Here is a 20,049-nt window from a genome sequence, read left to right as displayed (position 1 = left end):
CTGGCTGTGAGCACATGTCACGTGCCAGGTTACACACTGGGGACTAAAGAAAGACGCCAAGAAGAGCAGCGTCCAGCCTCTGCCTTTGTGGGGCTCTCTATCCACGGGCAGAGGAAGAAGCAACTGAAGAGGTTATAAGAGCACATGGCCCAGGCTGCGGCAGAGTGTGAGCTCAGGGCAAGGGGCTTCGGGAAGCAGAGGGTGGGAAAAGGCACAGGGGCAGAGAGTATGATAAAAATGGGCCGAAGTGAGGTTGAAGTGAGACAACACATGTGAAGGACACTGCGGTGTGGGGCAGAAGAAATGCTCATCCAGTGGTAGTTACTATTAGCATTAGGGTCTGTGTGAGATGCCTGCAGAGTCTGATTCCACCGGAGTGTGATGTGTGAGCGGTGTGGAGTGGGAAGCAGTGGTTGTAGGAGGTAAATCCAGAGAGGTGGGCGGAGCTAGGTCCCGACGTATCCACAGGGCAAACTGAGAAGTGATGACTTTCCATCCTCTAGGTCAAAAGTTGGCAAACTCGTTCTGTCAAGGGCTGGATGGTAAATAGTTTAAGGCTTTGCAGCCTGTGTGGTCTCAGTTGCAATATTCAGCTCTTCTGTAGTTGCATGAGAGCATCCGCAGACAACACAGGGAACAAATGGGCAAGGCTGAGTTCCAGTAAAACATTGTTTACTGAAATAGGCGGCAGGGAGGATTTGACCTGAGGGCCCCAGTCTGCCCACTCCAGCTCTAGGCGGTGAGGAGGCCTTGAAATCTTGTGAGCAGGAAGCAACCCTGATCAGGTTTGCAATTTGGGGAACAGACTGGGACAGACTGGCCTGGACTGGCTGGGAGGGAGGAAGGGGCAGGGGTGGGGGACACTGGTGGAAAGGGGACCCCAGGTATGGGGCACGAGGTCACCCTTGAACTCTGTGCTCTCTTCTGTCTCTCGCAGGCTCCCCATACTATTACAGCGCCGCTGCCCGAGGGGCTGCCCCACCTGCAGCCGCCACTGCCTATGACCGTCACTGACCCTCGGAGCCAGGCAGGCGCCAAGCACTTATAACACATATCACTGAGGGCGATAGCCTCTCAGCCCCTCTGAAGATGGCCAGAGGGGCCCAACGAGACCATCCCCCAGCAACCCCCACTCACCTGAAACTCCCTCCCAACCTTTTCCTGCCAGGGACTCTGGGGTTCCATGGTAAGGCTGTTGGACTTGTAGACATGCGTCCATTTCTAAGAGTCAATCAGTGAGCTTCTCCCAACAGCAGCTGGGTCTCTGCAAACCAACAGACTATTCTTCAGACAACTGTAGCCCCAGCCTAGCCTGCCAGTCCCCAGCTGTCTGACCATCCACCTGTCTTCCTGCCTCAGGCCTGGGAAGGAGAGCTTGCTTTTGTCGCTTCAACAGCACCCATGTAAATACCTTCTTGCTTTTTTGTGGGCCTGAGGGTCCAGCTGAGCAGACAGCCCACCCATTATGCATCCACTACTCCTGATGTGTCACAGGAAATCTTAGACCTGTGTGCAGAGTATCCCCTCTGTTCTGGCTGCCCCCCAAGGGTGGGCTTGGAGTTTTCCTTGAGACTAAGGATGCCCACCTCAGGGCCCAGCCTCCTGCTCATTGCTACTTCTTTAACGTCTGGACTAGGAGTCTCATTGGGCTAGTTATGCTTCAAGCTTCCCCCCTGAGAACCCTCCTCAGGAGAAACACACTCTGGAGAGATGCCCTGGCTTCCTGACTTCATTTCCCTGGGCCCAATGCAGTGTGAGCAGCTCTTTTCCATATCAAAGGACTCAAAGAGAACTGTCTGGGAGAGTCTTCAGCTACTACTCTAAAGTAAGATGCTGTCCAAGGTGCTGACTGCATTGCGGACTTTGAATGCTAGGGCTGGACAGGACCCAGGAGACCATAGTCCTAGGCGGGAACCCCAAGCCCCTGGAACCACTGAACTGAACTGGGACGTGTTTTCTGAGGAATTCCCAGGTTCATATCACACCGGACACCCACCGTGGACATTTCTCCCACCCTCCAGGATGCCAGAGAGTGGATTCTGGGCAAGCCTGTCCCTGCCATGTAGACAATGATTAACAAAAAGGACTTTCCTGCACTAAGGACCACAAACACCTACAGAAGTCAGCCAGAACTTCCTGATCAACCCCTCCCCACCCTCGTGGAGCCTAGTGTGCAGCTGGGAATAGAGGTGCTGGGGTGGGAGCAGATGCCTAACCTTGCACAGTGGGTATGTACCTATTGATGCAAGGGGTTGTGATGGTCAGAGCCATGGCCAGTGGCCCCAGGAGCCTAGAGAGGGGAGCTTGGAGAACTCACTGTGGGCTGGTGAGATCAGAAAAACCCACCTGGGAGGATGCAGGGGACAGAGGAAGGCCTTCTGGGAAGATTAGGACAGGCAGTGAGGAACTGGTGTCTGAACTGGGAGTGGTTTTGAAATAGGGGTACCAGGGGCCACCATCTCTTCTCCCAGGGCCTCAATTCCTTGAATAGTTTCTTTTGCCAACTCAGAACAGCAAGGTGAGGCACTACCCGAATCTGGGCTGAATTACAGTGAGAACAATGGATGTTGCCATCTCATGCGACAGTGTCCCCAATGTTGGCACATCACCAAATTGGCAAAGAGCTGGGGTGGAGAGAGCCTGAACTTGACGTTATTGGGCCTGAGAGGTCTTGTCCTGGCCGTACCTTTTCCTTGCTGTGGGACCTCAGACAAGACGTTCACCTCTCTGAGCCTCAGCTGCCTTGGTATAGCAGGGTCACCTGCAGGGTCATCCTACAGCTCTCTCCTTGCCTTCCTCTTTCCCAGGATGCTGGGGCTGTAACAGAGTCATCTGGGGCATGTCTTCCATTTCTGAGCAACCATACAGGGTGGGCACCCGAGTCCTGCTAATATTTGGACCAAATAGGAAATAAGAACACCCAGAGGCGTGGGAATCAGCCTTGGGGAAGACCTAGTCCAACTTCCCTCAGGGGAAACTGAGGCCCCGTTTGGGGAAGCCCAGGACCATGCAGGGAGATAGAACAGACCTCCTCTGGCCACCACCAAGTGTTTTCTCCCCAACATCCTACGAGGCGGTAGGACAGAAGAGGAAACTGAGGCTCAACAAGGTGGAGTCCCCAAGCAGTGACTGGCAGAGGTGGAGCTGGCATTCAGCCCCCTGACCCCAGGAACAAGGTGATCCTCCCATCCTTGGGGAGGGCAGTTGAGAGTGAGGGCAGTGGGAGGTTGCTCTGGGTCCACTGCCACAGATGGAGTGTCCTGGGCTGTTAGCACTGCTGAGGGAGCCCAGCACCCAGGGCAGAAGTGGAGCCAGTGAGCTCACTGCAGGCATACCCACCATCTTGGAACCTTCTGGGCAAAGAAAGGAGGCAGCTGGGGCAGAGCCCACCTCTGAAAACAGGATGAACGAACTCCAGCCTCTACCTGCCAGACAAGGTAGGAGAAGGTATGTTAGCTGGCCTCTCCTTTCCTCCTTCCCTTCCTCCCTCCCTTCTTAGGAAGTGATGGGGTCAGGCCTTTGACCTCTTGCATCCTCATCTTTGGATCCTTGTCGCTCCTTGTGGTCTCAGGCTGTTGGGAGGTCAGCCTTCCCTGAACCAACAGCCTGAAGCGCACACTAAAGCCCATCTGGCCCCATACTGTTCTTTCTCCTTGCCCTGTGATGAGCTCCCTCCATGCCTTTCCTCTCTGAAGCTCTGCTGGTCTTCAGATCGCATTGGTATTTATTAGACAAGCACTTGATTCCTGGACTGCCAGGCAGAAGCACAAGAGCACATGGACGCACACGCATGTTCTCACACATGTACCTGCTCTCCCCAGCTCAGAGTTCCCGCGCTGGTTGAGCTGCCCGGGAGCTCAGAGAGAACGGTTCTGCAGGACACAAGCCGTTGAGTAAATGCCAGAGAATTCTGAATGAAAAACACAAGGTCGGGGCTTTCACCAGCATCGTGGCTGGAGGCCTAGGGACCTTCAGCCCTATGTTCCAGCTCTGACTTTTGGAAAAGGACCTTGTGAATTTTATGAAAAAGTTTCATACCATTAGTCTAGCTCCAGCCTTGAAAATTTGATGACATATCAAATCCAACATCCCTTTCCCAAGGCGCCTTAGTTAGGGTTAGCCTTTTCATAACTGACATTCGTATGGTGCTTTGCCATCCTTGACCATTCTCTGGGGCAAAGATCACAATGCCCATTTTACAAATGGGAAAACTGAGATTTGGGGCTTGCACAGTAAGACAGAGCTTAAGTGAATTCTCAGATCTCCGGGCCCCATTCACCCTCCACAGAATTGCGCTCCTGTCATGGGAGCCTATGACTTAGACACACCCTTCAATCCCTTAGAAACCCCCTAGACCCACAATGAGGAAAGAAAGAACAGGGACTCAGAGGCTGGCCTGACCAAAGGCCCTGCAGGCTGGTAGTTTTGCTGGTCTGACTTGATTCCCATTAACACCAAGACCTACAAAGTCTTTGCCCAGATTCATTCACATCAGTGCTTCTGAGGTTTCGTCAGACTCCTTCCCTGCTGTGTCCCGAGACTCCGGTGGGATTGGATCTTGTCCAGGACTGTACCATCAGCCCTGGCAGGGCCTGGACATGGCCCAGATCTGACCCCTGGGGTCTAAGTTTCCAGTGGCATGAGATGTCTGTCGTGAGATGTTATGAGATGTCCCTCACTCTTTTCTTTACCTATCCCGCTGTGGTTCAGACTCTAGGCCTGGCTGTGACAATATGCAGGAGTCCCCTAGCAGGCCCATTAGGGTACTCACAGGCCTGGGAAACACAGATTACAATCTCAAGGGCCCCAAACTGCTACTTTCCAGGTCAGGCAGGTGGAGTAATCTTGCCACTCAGGCAGGGCATGAGGCCGCATGGGGTGGTGGGACCTAAGACAACCCGGTTACTTACCCCACTCAATGGCATTCAAATGTGAAAGCTTTTAAAATGCTCTTCCAGCCAAAAAATATGGGTGAAATTTGACCCACTCACTGGCAACTAGCTTTGTGACTGTCAGCACAGAGCCCAGTGTGGGGCTCGAACTCATGAACCACAAGATCATGACCTGAGCCAAAACCAAGAGTCAGACGCTTAATCGACCAAACCACCCAGGTGCCCCTGTGGCCCTCAATTTTTGTCCAGTGCTCCCTTTCTTCTTCACCTCCTTTTTTTTTTTTTAAGTGTATTTGTTTTGAGAGAGAGAGAGAGACAGTGAGCAAGGGAGGGGCAGAGAGAGAGGGGGACAGAGGATCTGAAGCAGGCTCTGTGCTGACAGCAGAGAGCCCGATGCAGAGCCTCAAACCCACAAACCGTGAGATCATGACCTGAACCAAAGGTGGACACTTAACCAACTGAGCCCCCAGGCGCCCCTGTTCTCCACCTCCTTGCTCTTCATTGAAGATTTGGGGGGAGATGGGAGCCCAGAGAGATGGAAGATGCGGTTCAGATTGGCCAGTCGCTGTCAGGAACAGGCACCCCAGTCCTTTCCACCTCCCTCCTTACCTGGGTTCTTGCAGGCCGTTTGGGCTTTGAAGGTGGGTGCGGTAGAACAGTTGGAGGTGGTAGGGGGTGGAGGGATTGTTGGTTTTGAGAGGAGGTCAGTGCTGCTGGGGTGTTTCCTCTGTGCAGGGAAGAGCCCCAGATGTGGCCACAGGGCACTGAGGGGTGAAATCCCTTTATGAGAAGTCACATCCCAGAGCAATTTGCCCTGCCTTTTGCAGCCTCTGACACCAGCTACCCCCTTCTGGATGACATTTCAGCTAGAATTTAGCTCCAAGCTATGGGGAGCAAATCTTAAAAACAAACCAAGCACTCCTGACAAATACCTAGAAACAAGATATGTCTGAGACACAGCTGCCCCGAGGGTAGAGAAAAATCCAGGTCCCTGGATAGGCCAGGCCCAGGCTGGTGTGGGTGGATCCCATAGCACTCAGCTAGACCAGCTCCTCGGTGGCCCCACTAAGAACCTGGCTCTGCAGCCTTGGCCTTGTCACCCATCTAGGAGACTGTCTCTGATGGTTTCCAGGCACGCACATCGGTGCTCCTGGAGAATTTATTCCTTTACTTCTTTTGGCCTCAGAGAGGTCCAAGGCAAGTGCATTTCTTAAAAGGTAACAAAACACATTATTGGAAAATTGGACAGTCAGGCCATGACTCCTAGCCTGCAGTCTGCCCCACCTCCCAGCAGCCCCTTCAGCCCCTTGTCCCCTGATGTCCCCTTACCTCAGGATTCCCTCTTGCATATTCATGGTGGAGCCATGGTGTTGATCTGCACTTCCCCACTGTCAGCTCATGGCTGCACCTCCAGAGTGGCGGCCAGGTCCCGAGGGGCTGTGGGGAGGACTGCAAGCAAGTCCCTAGCCTGCCCGCTCTCCTGAGGAGGGGTCTGCAGTGTCTCTGACATGGGCTGCTGCCAGGAGCAGGCAGGCACCAGACTTTCTTTCATTCACTGTAATTTCTCAACACTGGGGTCCCGTTCCTGGACCACCCCCACCCCAGGATCAAAGGAGGCGTCAGGATCATGTCCCTGCCAATCTAGAGTTTGAGTCCACATGCTCCCAGGGGTCCCATTTAGCCCATCTCTGAGTTAGGGGCAAATGTAACCACCGTGCAGTAAGTCTAGATATTCCTCTTCCCACATCTTAGACCCCTGAGTGGCATAAGGAGAAAATGCAGCTGTTTATATATTTATTGAGGAAATCTTAATGAATTCTAAAATGGGGTCAGTCTCAGGTAGTGTATTTGGCCTGTGGGCAGGAATCCCACCTTTCAGCTTTAGACAGCTCTGAGCATGGCGTGTGGAAGGAAGTGTGAAATAGCAGGGGAAGGGCGAGACCGGGAGTTCTGTGCCCCCTTCCCTGACTCTGAGGCCTGGCTGGAGGAGGCCAAGCTGAGCCTCACCCATCCCAACTGCGGGCCCACCCAGTCCTGCAACTATGGCCACCAGGCCACCCTTATCCCCCAAAGCACCATGCTTACGACCATGTCTCTCATCTTCTCTAAAAGCACCATTAAGAACAAGTGATTTTGGATGATGGATTTTTGATTTACAAACGGTGCATTTCCCTTGGAGTGGAACAGAAAGGAAACCATTTAATGGCTCCCTATTTTCAAGCATGAATACATTTTAATGAAACTATTTTATTGTATTTGAGGAAATGGAGAGTTGAACATTCCAACCAATCAATAGCCAATTAATTGCTATAAAGCTAAAAATAAATAAGTCCTGAGTCTTTTTGAAATGCCCTGCAAAGCTCAAAGCCTCCGGATCAGGCCTTCCCCTCCATATGTGTGCATGTGAATGTGTACATGCACATACACACGTGCACCCCTGTACCTCAGACATACTTGAAACTCAGAGATCGTGCTGAGTCTCCTCATGCCAATTCTTGCCTGCTCTCCTCGCCTTTGGTCAGAGATGGTGAGCAGACCTAGCAGCAGCCCATCCCTTGGCCCCGAGCCACCAGCTCAGAGTGGGGTATTGTGGGCACTGAGGGCCCCCTCCTTGGCCCCAGCTGCTGGGCCTCTAAGTCTGGGAAGAGGGTGGAAATCTGACTTGGGTGTTGCCCTGACTCTTGCTGGAAGACGCTGCCCCGGTTCTTCACCCTCTAGTGGCCTTTGGACATTGACTATTTATAGAAATAAATGCAGATTACATTGCAAATGGAACTCTTTGCCAGGAAGACACATGGATTTAGCTTTTCATTCTTTGAGACAGTTGACTTTGTCTTAGGGACTGACCTTCCAGCATCAAAGAAATACATATCTACTATATCCGCCAAAGTTTGTGATGCCTGCATAGACGCTTACTTGTAAAAAAAAAAAAAAAAAAAAAAAAGTACAAAAAAAGTACAAAAAAACAAAAAACCACAATTGAATTGCCTTTGAAAGTAGGAGATGATCTGTCTCCAACAGATTGAAAAAAAAAATGCTTCTTAAAAATGTGTATGTTTTGTATTCTTTTTTTCTAGTAGAAATACCTGACTTGAAATATTGGTGGTTTTTTTTTTTTTCTTAGTGACGTGTGTTGCTTTTGTGTGTAATAATATTTGAATGTAATTACAGCAGTGCCGATTTGCCAAAGATGTTGGACATATTTTTCTTTTGTTGGGAGGAGGGCAGGGGCTTGGGGTGGGACTTGGGAGAAAACAGGGGTGGGATTTTGGTTTCATTTTTTACCTTTTTTTTTTCTTGTCAAACTTGGAATTTGTGGTTTCATTCTAAGTTAAATGGTTGACTGCAACACTTTTCTTTTAGATTAGTTGGAGAAACTTGCAATAAGATTGGCGTAGTTTCAATATCTGTGTGTCTTTTCATGAGTGACTGTTACTTGTGAAGGATTGATTTTATGTAACCTTTATGTGAGATAATTATTTGTAAATATTTGCCATAATTTTATTGGTTCCTAAAATAAAAGTAATTTTTTAAGTTCAGGAAAAGAACTGTATCTCATTTGTTTTTACAACTTTGTACAACTTGCATTTGTTTTTAACCTTTGACGAAGCCACATGGGGCTGTGGGGAACTTTATTGGCTCTCCTGATGAAACCAGGGTCAAACAAATCTATGCAACTAGAGTGCTGTGTTGAGGCATCGGACCGTGGCCTGGGCAGGGCAGGGGTTCCCAGGCAAGCCACCAGCCACTTGGCAGGGTGGAGCCCAACCCCGGATTTGACACCTAGCTCTGATATTCCACAGCCGTGGAACCTTGGTGAGTTCCGTAACTCAACTTCAGTAGCTCCAAAATGGTCGGTAACATCTGCCTCATTTATTCATTCAACAAACACCGAGGACACAGCAGTGGACGGGGTTAACAAGGACCCCAGTGACATGAAACTCAACAATCTACTGGGCTCCTGTGCGGGGAATGTGAACACACACTGCATGTGTGCTCGGTGACCGTGTGCCCTTGCACACATGCTCTTAACCTTGATCCAGGCTGGATCTTAAAACTGCCTGCAATCTAAAATATGTTACCCACACACCCTTGACATGCAGACAGAGCTTAGGAGTCCGTCATGCCAGGAGACCTTGGGCTCCAAAGTCACAGGCTATCCCCAGCCAGACCTCAGAGCCCAAGCGTCCACGATCCTTCTGCGGAAGGTGCCCTGTCCCTATAGCTTCAGAGCGGAGCATTTGGACTGCATAGGAGCCCAGGAGTGGCTTTCCATCAGGGGCAGCTGCAGACCTGAGCCCTGCCCCTGCTGGGCGGTGTCAGTCTGCAAGGGCAGGCAGGGACCGCGGCGCCCCTTGGCACAGTGTGTGCGACGCGGTAATTGCCAGAGATGGAGTGGGTGAGTGACCGCGTGGGGGCCGTGGGCTGTGACTCATTCATATTTAATAAAGCCGGCTGTGCAGCTTCCATTCATTTTGGCAATGGATGGTGACGAAGGTGATTCCTGAGGGAGAGAGAAGGATGCTGGTGCAGCGGAGCACTGGCCCAGCTCCTTTCTTCCCAGCGCTCGAGGCATAGGGGCTCGAGCTTCAAAGACAAGTGGCAGCATTTTGGAACTGAAACTTGGACCCTTTCAGAGCAGGCCCCTCTGTCTCTGATGCCATGGCCCTCGTTCCTGGCTCCCCTGGGACAGAGGGGCCTCAAGCCTGCCCTCCTCAGCTATGGGACACCAGTATATGCAGTAACCCGGGCACGTGCAGTCCCCACATGACGGCAGAAAGGCGGCCACGGCGAGGCCTCCAGTTAGGAGGGTGGAAATGCCAACCTTGAGTACGCTCAGGCAGCCTTCAGCAGCCTCAGTGACCATCACAAAGAGGAGGAGAGGGGGATGGCTGATCTGCCATGTGAGACTTAAGCCTGAGGCCCATTCGTTTCCCCAAGCTCCCACCATGCTAGGTGCTGGGTAAAGAGGTGATCCGTGGAGGGATCGGGCTGCATCAGGGCTGTGAAAAAGGCAGAAGGATAAAGGCTCCTAAGTGCCTGGGCTGGGTCTCAGCTCTAGATCTTGGGAGTCAGTTTGCTGGTATGAGCAGTCTCCTCACTTCTAGGAGCCTTGGTTTTTTTCTTCCGCACAATGGGTATAAATCTCATAACATTTATTTTGAAGATGTGAGGAATACATGTGCTGTGCAAAATTTTTTTCTAAATGACCAGTGTGAGTTTGCCAACCTCTTTCCTCACTTGTAAGGAAGCCAGATTTTTACATCCAAAGGTTAAACTCTAGGCGGAAGCTTCTTTGAGCCAGGCTCACTACCAAACTCAGGAGGAGGGTTGCTGCAGACTGAACGTTTGTGTCCAGGCAAAATTCCTATATTGAAACTTAATCCCCAGTATGATGGTATTAGAAGAGAACTTTTGGAGGTCATTAGGTCATGAGGGTGGAGCCCTCATGAATGGGATTAGTGCTCTTTTAAAGAGACTCTGGAGAGTTCCCTCATCCCTCCCACCATTATGGACATAGGAAAGAGGCCCTCACCAGATACCAAATCTGCTGATGCCTTGATCTTGGATCCCCAGCCTCCCACACTGCAAGAAATAAATGTTTGTTGTTTAAGCCACATAATCTGTGGTATTTTTGTTATAGGACTTGGAGCAGACTGAGACAAAGGTAGAATGCAGAAATGAACTATGAAGGAACCTACTGAAGCCCTAGGAAGATCTTTACCTCACATCTTCCACTCAAATAAGCCCCTGGTGGATTGAAGGGTTACTTTTTTTTTTTTCTTTAAATAGACTTGAAACTCACGACTCTGAGATCAACAGTCACATACCCTACTGACTGAGCCAGCCAGGGGTCCCTAACCAGTTACGTTTTAAATATTTAAAATAAATCTAGTAGGGTTTATAGATGAATATATCTCAAACTTCCTTATGAAATGTGACTTTGGAAGCTTAAAAAGATGGAAAAAATAGAATTTTGGCTACTTAATTTTTTTAACTTTAAATGCACAAAAAATGAACAAAAAAAGGACAAATAACTTGGAAAAATAAACCTAAGTAACATGAAGAGGTGCAATGCCCTTAATAAATGAAAATTTTGTATGCAATGATATGAAAACTACTACTATCCCCAAAGGAGAAATGGATAAAGGACTTACATAGATCACTCACAAATGCGGACATATTAAATATAAGTAAATGTGCAATCTGGGATTAAAAGCAACATGACTCAACTTCACAAAGATCTCTTTTAAAATACCCAGTTCTGTTGGGGTGTCTGGGTAGCTCAGTAGGTTGCCCGTCTGACTTCGGCTCAGGTCATGATCTCGCAGTTGACGGGTTCGAGCCCCGCATCAGGCTCTGTGCTGACAGCTCAGAGCCTGGAGCCTGCTTTGGATTCTGTGTCTCCCTCTCTCTGCTCCTCCCCCACTCACATTCTGTCTGTCTCTCTCAAAAATAAACATTTAAAAAAATTAAAATACCCAGTTGTGTCAAGGGTATAAAGAAATGGACACTTATGCTAACACTGGGCTGTCTGACAATATGAGGCTCCAGGCCTGGGTGCTGGCCCCAGGGACACCTGGAGGAACAGGTGCTCCAAAGACGCGGTTCAGGTATCCTGCACCCACACCTGCCCACTCCCAGGTCTGTGGTTTTTCCACTAGGCTGGCTGCCTACAGGATGACATCTGCAGCCCAGATCAAGTGGGAAACATGGTGTTTCAAGCCCAACAGTGTCATCTGCAAGGGCACGCAAGCAGCAGAGTTTCCCACATTATCCACAAACATGTGTAAATATCACGACGGCTCATAATGTAACCAAGAAAATCACTTCCCATTGTTTCCCCTTCAGTGATATTTTCTGCTTGGCTGAGTTTGCTTAGCACACTGGAAAGGCCAACTCATCAGTTCTTGTTGTTAATCAAGAGCAGTAATTGTCCGAGTTCAAAGCCTCCTGACTTAGACTCTGCTGAATAGGATAACAAGTTCCAAAAATGCTAAGTAGTAGTTTCTATAAATGGGACTTTTTAATAGGGAAGGCCCCTGAAGAGGGTTTGGAAAGAAAACCTTTCTGTGAAGTGGAATTAAAACATTGTGCATACTTTGTAGAGCATGGCAGATACATTCCTGAAACTCGTAGAAATTCTTACAGTGTGGACAGTGCGGATGCAAGCTAATTTTCTCATTTGCTCTGTGAACTCGTGTGTCCGATAAGGCAGGGCCAGCTGATGCAACAAACATACCCTATAGCTGAAATGTCTCCACACAAAAGCATACACCTTTCACTCACATGACGGTTAAATGTGGGTGTTCCTGGTAGGGAGGCAGCCTTCCACAAAGTGACTCAGGGATCGAGGTCCCTTGTATCTTTTGGCTCTGCCATCTTTATGTGTAGCCTCCAAAGTTGTTTGTCTGCATCAAGGCTGCAAAAAAGATAAGCATCTGGAGTATCATGCCTTGGAAGATTTCCACGGGCAGGGCTGGAAGTGGGAGACATCTTCACTCACATGCTATCGGCCACAACTCTGTCTTGTGGCCAGGCCCAACTGCAAGAGAGGCTGAGAAATGTAGTCTACCTGTGTGCTGAAGAAAAAGAGGAAATGGGTCTGGGGATAGTTAGCCAGGCTGTATCTTCATGACGCCATGAATTCCAGAGCATTTCAATCTCAGCTTCACTCAGCTCTTTCCTGCCACCTCTGAGGCACTGAAGGACGAACAGCAAAAGAATGGCATGAATATGTCCTGCCCTCTCCGCTCCTCACCTTTGCCCTACCCTCGCCCGGACTCCAACTGACACCAGGTTTGGAGAACAAGTGTATTCCTGGCCTGCAGGTACTGAAGGAGTCCCACCGCTTGTCATCTGCAGCTTTGCTCCTGGTCCACTCTGACTCCTGGTCCGCCCTGCTTCTCAATGCAAGACTCTTCGAGTTGAGCTCTGGTCAATAATACCCATTAGCACTTATTAAGCACTGTTTATCAGGAGCTGAGACTTAGTAGAATTTTTCCTGTTGTCCCCACATTGCACAGCCAAGACCCAAAGTTGAAACCCAAAGTTCTTGGAGCCTCTACCAGTTGGGTCCAGTCACCTTCTACAGTGCTACCTGAGAGATGACAATTTAAAGAATGACTATCAGTAACATCCTCCTACCTTCATCCCTCCAGTACAAATATAAGAAGACTGAGACAGAAACAGGTGGCCAGCTTGGGCAAAATGCAGGTTCAGGTGTCCTGGGGCAGAACTGCTGCTTCCTATCTCCAAGAGCATCCCTTGGAAGTTTGGAGGTATTTTCAAGAAACGAAGACTGGAATTTCACTCCTTGTACGGCCTGAAGATTTGGTAACCTGTGCCTGTGTTTACTGAAGAAGGGGAAAGGAAACCAGACAAAAAATATGGGTAAGCCTTATGGGTTGTGGGGCACTATAGTTACTTGTCACCTTTACAACGCCTTACTGGAACCCTGCCCCAAAGAGCCTCTCCCTGGTGAGGGGACATCTGAAGGCTGTCAGCTGGAGGCTGTGTCATGTGGTGTGTGATGACCATCTTTGGTGGGGCTGGGGGAAGGAGAAGAAGCAGAGTCAGATCTCCCACATCCAGGAGTCAGGGAGGGGAGGCACACAGGCTTTCCAAATTATGGTAAAGGTGAGGAGAGTCTACAGATGTTATTAAAGTCCCTAATCAGTGGACTTTAAGTTAATCAAAGGGGAGATTACCCTGGTGGGCCTGACATAAGTAGGTGATTTCTTTAAGAGTATCTAGATGTCAGAGAAGCAGATGCCCTACTTTTGGCCTTGAAGAAGCAGAGTGTCATGTTGTGGAGAGGGCCATGTGGCAGGGAATGGTGGGCAGCCTCTAGGAGCTGAGGGCATCAGTTGTATAACCACAAGGAACCAAATTCTGTCAATAATCAGTGAACTTGGAAGAGGATCCCAAGCCTTAAATGAGATTGCAGCCCCAGCCAATATTTGAGTTCAGTCTGGTGAGGCTTCAAGGAAAGGACCAAACTCCTGACCCACAGAAACTGTGAGATAATATATTTATGTTGTTTTAAGCCACTGAGTTTGGGGTTGTTATGCAGCAATAGAAAACTAATACAGTTTCTCTGCAGGTTATGGGAGCTACATAAAGATGCTGTCTACTTGGGAGGATGAGGGTAGAATATCAGTATTGAGTTACGTTTGAGACTAAAGTTCCAAAAAGAACAGGACTGAGTGTTAAATTCCAGAATGAAACTGTTCTAATAACGAACTTACTAGAAAGTTCTAAAATATGCCTAAGATGTCAGTAAAGAGACTGCTCCCCTACCAGAAAAGGTGGGGAGGGGATAGTTCCATAGAGCACAGCTGGAGCAGCTGGGGGAAAAGTTAAACCATGTTCATACCTCAAAGAATTGTGACTCCTTAATAAATGGATTTCACATGCATTATCTCATTAAAATCCTTACATTAACCCCATGAGGTAAGTACAATTGTTAGGATCCTCACTTTTATAGGTGAGGAAACTAAGCCTGGAGAGCTCAGATATCTTGCCCCAGCTCACACAGCTGGTGAACAGTGGGGTCAAGATAAGAAGCCAAGCAGACCCCAGAGCAGAGTCTCTGAGAGTCATTGCACTCTGGCTGTGGGCTGAGTTTGTGAGTGCTCAGTGCCCTGGTCCAGCCACAGACAGTGAAGTCCTCATGGAGACACCAAGAGGATTTTGTTACTCCTCTTAAGAAAAGTACTCCCTGGGTGATACCTCTGGGCAGAGTTCCAGGGTTCCCTTATCCTAACATGCCTCACCTTGGCACTCCTTGGGTTCAGCTGAATGTTGAATCCAGGGAAAACTACAATTCCAGTCAAAAACCGTGAATCAACTGGAATTTCTGGGAACCATCAGGGTCTGCATTTTTAAAATGAACTGCCTGTTGTTTTCTCCTTCCTCCAGCCAATAAATGCTCCTTGATTTCTGCTCCATGCCAGGGTCTGGTCTGGGCACCGGGGCTGGGGACAGAGATGAATGGAATATGAACCCTGCCCTCATGGAGCTCCCCCTCTGGTAGTGAGGAGGCAAACCATATCAGGACAATGGTTGCACGAGCAAGTGGTGTCTGTGAGGTGCTGTGGGACACCCAGGAACGACAAGCAGGCACAGGATGTGGTAACAGTCATCATCACCTTTGCTGAGCAGTTAGGATGTGTCAGCTCGCCAGGTGTAGCTGCCACAGCCCTGGAAGAGGGGCCTCTATCTTCCGCAGATGCGCAAACAGGTTCGGAGGTTGGCGTGTTTGTTGTTTTCCTCCTTTTCCACAGAGAGATTAAGCTGTCCCGGGAGGAGGTGGGCTGAAAGAGGAGCTGAATGGATGTCCATTTGGCAACATTGAAAAGGTTCCTCTGAGAGTGACTGGACTGGGGGCCTCCAAGGTGTAAAATGGTATTTCATTCATTTTTAGGTCTTTGCACTAAAAAAAGATAACACATACTTGTGTGAAAAAATCCAGAGCAAAAAAGTAGGCAGTAAGTCTCATTCCCACCTCTGAAGCCCCCAGTTCTTTCCCATGACTACAGTCTCTTTTTATTCTTCCAGAGATAATTTATGCATATATAGACATCATATGTATATACACATCTCTTTTTAAAAATTTTGTCTTTATTTTTAGTGAGAGAGAATGAGCTGGGCAGAGGGAGTGGGAGAGAGAGAATCTTAATCAGACTCCATGCTGAGCATGGAGCCTGATGTGGGGTTTGATCCCACAACCATGGGATCATGATCAGAGCCAAAATCAAGAGTTAGATACTCAACCAACTGAGCCAGCCAGGCGCCCCCACATCGCTTTATTTAAAATATTTTTAGTTAGAGAATCTAGTTTCTTAATAAAATTTCCTTTAAATTTTTTTAATGTTTTCTTATTTCTGAGAGAGAGAGAGAGAGAGAGTGAGTGCAAGCAGGGGAGGGACAGAGAGAGAGAGAGGGAGACACAGAATCTGAAGCAGGCTCCAGGCTCTGAGCTCTCAGCACAGAGCCTGACACAGGGCTCCAACTCACAAACCATGAGATCATGACCCGAGCCAAAGTCGGACGCTTAACTGACTGAGCCCCCAGGAATAAAATTTCCTTTTGAAAGAGACCAATGTTTTCTTGGCAAAGGTAGAAAGAATAGAAAAAAAAAATTAAAAATTAAAAAAGTATTTATCTTACTACCCATATTAGAATACATCAGCTATGAATGACTGAAAAACCCAGAATAACAGTGGTTTAAACAAGCAGAAGATTACCCTCTGTCACATATGGAGTCTGGAGGCTGGTGATCAGGGCTGATACGGCAACTTGGCAGCAGGAGGCCCACAGAGACCTCCTTTTAGTTCCTCAGCCCCAAGGTCCAAGATGGCAGCATCAGGATTGCAGGGATCAGGATAAAGGAGACAAAAGAGAACCAGCTGTCTCTTAAGTAAGGTTCCAGGAAGCTGGTACCTGACACTTCTGCCTATATCCCATTGGCCACAACTAAATCACATGACCACATCTAGCTGCAAGGGAAACTGGAGAATGTGATCTTTATTCTGAGTGGCCCTATTTGTCCAGCTACAAATTCTATTGCTATGGGAAGGGGAGAGTGGATATTGGAACATAAGCAGAACTTTTTGCCACACCACCTTGTCTCCATTGCCTGTAGCACACTGCCTGGTTCAGAGAAGAGATTCCTTCCTTTTTATTCAACTAGTCCATACTGAATAAGCATTCATTGAATTAAATTGAAGGAAGATGGGAGATAGGGCAGACTTATATGAAGATGGTAGAGGACCCAGAGTTTCTGCTTCAGAAACTCAAGAGGGACTGGCTGGGACCCCCCCTCTACCCTCACTGAGAGAAATGGCATCTTCCTGTCCTATTCTTCTCACACCCCTGTCAGAAGGTCCTTACCTGGGGCTCAGGCTCTCCATATGCACAATGGGGTGGAGGACATAAGGTTTAATGACATGCTCTCCAGCCCTTCCATCTCAAAGTGACAATGAGTCTGTGATTCTAAATGAATCAAAGGCAAGGGACCAAGCATTGACCACAAGGACTCAGAGTCAAAGATGAGAGGTCAAAGAGACTGAGGGATCTCTGGGTCTGGCCTTACCTGTGGTAATCTCCATCCCACAAAAGGGCTGAAGCCCCCAGGCACTTGATCCTGCTTAGGCAATGAGCTAGATCTCAATCAACACTGGCACCAACCCAAGGGCTGGGAAGAAAGTGAAGAATGAAACTGCAGAACTCTGGCTACAATGAGGTACCTGTCATTGAAAATTACCCCTAAGCCAAAGAAGGGTCAGGCTGCCACGGCAGCAGACTGCTTGTCAACAGAAAGTGTCTGGGGGAAACTATTAAAAATAGTGGCTTGGAGGTCCATGAGGGACAAACCATGGGGAGGGGGGAGTGAGGCTCCTGCAAAGAGAAGCCTGTCTGCCTGATCAAGGAAGCTTGTTTGAGGAAGAATGATGTTTGGATGAGAACGAACCAAAGGATGTCATTATTTAGTCTTCAAATGGCTTGGGGACATTCCACAGAAAACACACTAAAAACAATGAGCTTTTCAAGAAGTCTTGAAACATTTCTTCATGAGTAACAAATTGGCTTAGGGAAAGGGAAACCAAATGTGATAAATAAAACTTCTCTGAACAGAATATAGTAACATTATACAATTCTCTAGGGTGTGGGGTTAACTGGCTTTACTTAATATTTGATAGTCATGGGGGAGAATTCCTTGTGAGGAAGATGTTAAGCCATTTGGAACTAAAGCATTTAAATGAATCAAGTGAACTTCAGTGGGGTGGGGGAGGGGTGGGAAAGGACAGACTACAGATTTGGGGGAGTAGAAGGCACACCCCAGGAGCTATGTGTAGATTAGAGATGCTCAAGGACTCCCCAGAAATTGAAGGAATCAAGGAATTGAGTAATCTTTTAAGTAGAGACTATGCATATGGAATATCTGGCCAATCACAGCCCTGGGTGTGTGAACGCATTTATAGCGGCTCTAAAATGAGGAGGAAGGGAGGCCCTGCTGCCCGTGGTCCTGAAGCATCCTTCAGTACTTGACCAGCCAACAGTTGCTTCTCCTTTTGCCAGGACAGTAGGCTTTCTATCTAACTTCCCCAAGCAATTCTGAACCTGGTGAGGATTTTAATTTTCTATCTTATTGAAAAATGTGTGGTTTATACAATGTCGCAGAACAAATAGAATTGGGATTTATGTTTCACAACTTACATGGTTTGTTTGAGCTTTTTCTATATGTCTTCGACAGTCCTATCACATTTCTGACAGTTACATTTTTTTTTTTCCTTTCTGGGAAGGTGGGGAGAAGCAGAGAATAGGTTTTTCTCTCTTCTCCACTAACCTTTACTTGGGAGTATTTGTGTGTGATATATAAATTTATGCATGTGTATCTCCTATGAGAGAATATTTGCATGTAAGTGCCTAGCATGTGGGGTTGTATGTTTGTAGGTGTGTGCTGGGCTCCAGTGTGTGTACATGTACATATTAAGTGTAGTCATATTGTTTGGATACGTTTTTGTGATGTGGCAATGGCAGTGGTGGCGGCGGTGTGTATGATAGAAACAATTAGCCAATTAATTAGATGTTATTCCAATTCAGATGTCATTAGTAACCAAACCTTTCTCCTCTCAGTGTCATGCACTGATGTGTACTGGGCCTGACAGCAACTGGGAGGAGTTGAATTAGTCTCCATTTCCCAAATTCTATGTGTTTTTAATTAATTCCACATTATGTGTTTGCAAGTGCAATAATTTAATTAAATAGATGCAGAAAATACTCACTCCCAGTTATTAATTGAGATACATTTCTTCACTTTGTGTTGCAGAGTCTTCATCAGGAAGTACTATTAAATGTGACATCAATCCCAATACTTTAACTCCTTTTTCATTATTAAAGCAGATTTACAACTTTGGAGTCAGGACATTGGTGTAGGGTTTTTTGTTTGTTTATTTGTTTGTTTTTGCTAGAAATTTCCCCTATATCTGCGAATCAGCTTGCAGCTCAATGTAAATTCAGTGTAGAATTTAGTCAGTTATTAAGTGGATTTAAGTGGCTGAACCCTGGTGTAATCTGACCAGCAATGCATGAAGGAAAGAGTTGGAGGTGTAAAAAATGTCAAATAGCTTTCTCAGATGCATTAAACTATTAATAAAGATAAAACGATCTTTATGTTTAGGGTTTAGAACATCTCTTTTATGATATCGAGAAGCCACTTTGATTCACGACTCGTTGGCTTCAAGGTCTGGTGTCATTATTCAGAAGGTGTCAGGAAGAAAACAGAGACAAGCTGCTCAGCAGGGGGAGAGGTGAAAAAAGAAACCGTTTAGGACTGCCCTGGCCTGGCTGGGTTGAGCAGGGAGATGTCCCAGTGAAGGGATGATGTAAAAGGCAGCTGGCACTCATGTCCATGCCCTGTGGAGCCCTCTGTAGAGGATATCTCCACTTTCTCCAGAGGCGAGTCTGCTTAGGGCCCTTCTGGCCTCTCTGCAGAGGGGCTGGCCTGTGGCCATGTTGGGGGGTATGCGGGGTATTCTCTATCTGTCCCATACCCCCACCTCTACCAGGTCACCCCCCTCTTTTATTCTCTTCCCTGCTCTGTATCCCAGGAGGTTAATCTCCGTGGACCACAGCACTCAGAGCCCCCTGGCCCTCTGGGAGGCACCAGACAGACAGTAGAGGGAGAGAAGAGTGAGGAGTCAGAAGATTTACCCTTAGTCGTTCCTTGCCTCACCCCAACTCTACGGTGACTGCTTTATAAGGTTTACATCTTCTTACAGCCCCTGTCCCGCGGCTCCTGCTTTCTCCAGGTTCTGGCAACAATACTCCCTCGCCCTTGCCCTTCAGGCCTTAAAGTGTGATGGCTCCCCACCGATGCCTCACTATCCCACACTGGTTTCCCTAGCTCGGCTCACAGCTCTGCAGAGTCCCGTCAGTAAACTCTCCTCGGTTGAACTCTTTGAGAGGGCCAACCATTTTCTCCTGGACCCTGACTGATTCAGGAGGTCCTCCCAGGGAACCAGACTCTGACCCTTCTGGAGCTGTGTGTACGGGTGGAGGGAGGTGGGCTGTGTCAGCAGGATGGGGGACGGGGGGTCAGGAAGAAGGAGGCTAGGCATAATGAACTTGCTGCACGAGGAATGTTGGT

The 20,049-nt window shown here is 48.3% G+C and overlaps 1 protein-coding gene and 1 long non-coding RNA gene across 8 annotated transcripts in view; one reads left to right on the top strand and one right to left on the bottom strand.

Annotated features, from left to right (window-relative positions):
- PAX5 (paired box 5) overlaps nt 1-8,440 on the top strand; it is a 195,031-nt gene extending 186,591 nt beyond the window's left edge. For all 5 annotated transcript variants that reach the window (XM_086683520.1, XM_086683516.1, XM_086683518.1 and 2 more), the window contains one exon: nt 938-8,440. In XM_086683520.1, the coding sequence (XP_086539646.1) occupies nt 938-1,014 (77 nt within the window). In that variant the 3' untranslated portion in view covers nt 1,015-8,440. The remainder of the gene's footprint in view (nt 1-937) is intronic.
- Nucleotides 8,441-10,877: 2,437 nt separating this feature from the next.
- The window catches only part of LOC147574912 (uncharacterized), an 80,618-nt gene continuing 71,446 nt past the window's right edge, over nt 10,878-20,049 (bottom strand). For 2 of the 3 annotated variants that reach the window (XR_015242837.1, XR_015242839.1), the window contains one exon: nt 10,878-15,330. This is a non-coding gene — a long non-coding RNA (uncharacterized LOC147574912). The remainder of the gene's footprint in view (nt 15,331-20,049) is intronic. The other variant, XR_015242838.1, reaches the window with a different exon arrangement.

The sequence above is a fragment of the Puma concolor genome, chromosome D4 (genome assembly GCF_028749965.1).
Source record: "Puma concolor isolate L17-30 chromosome D4, mPumCon1.1.hap2, whole genome shotgun sequence".
NCBI lineage: Eukaryota > Metazoa > Chordata > Mammalia > Carnivora > Felidae > Puma > Puma concolor.
This window is presented reverse-complemented; position numbering and strand designations above follow the sequence as displayed.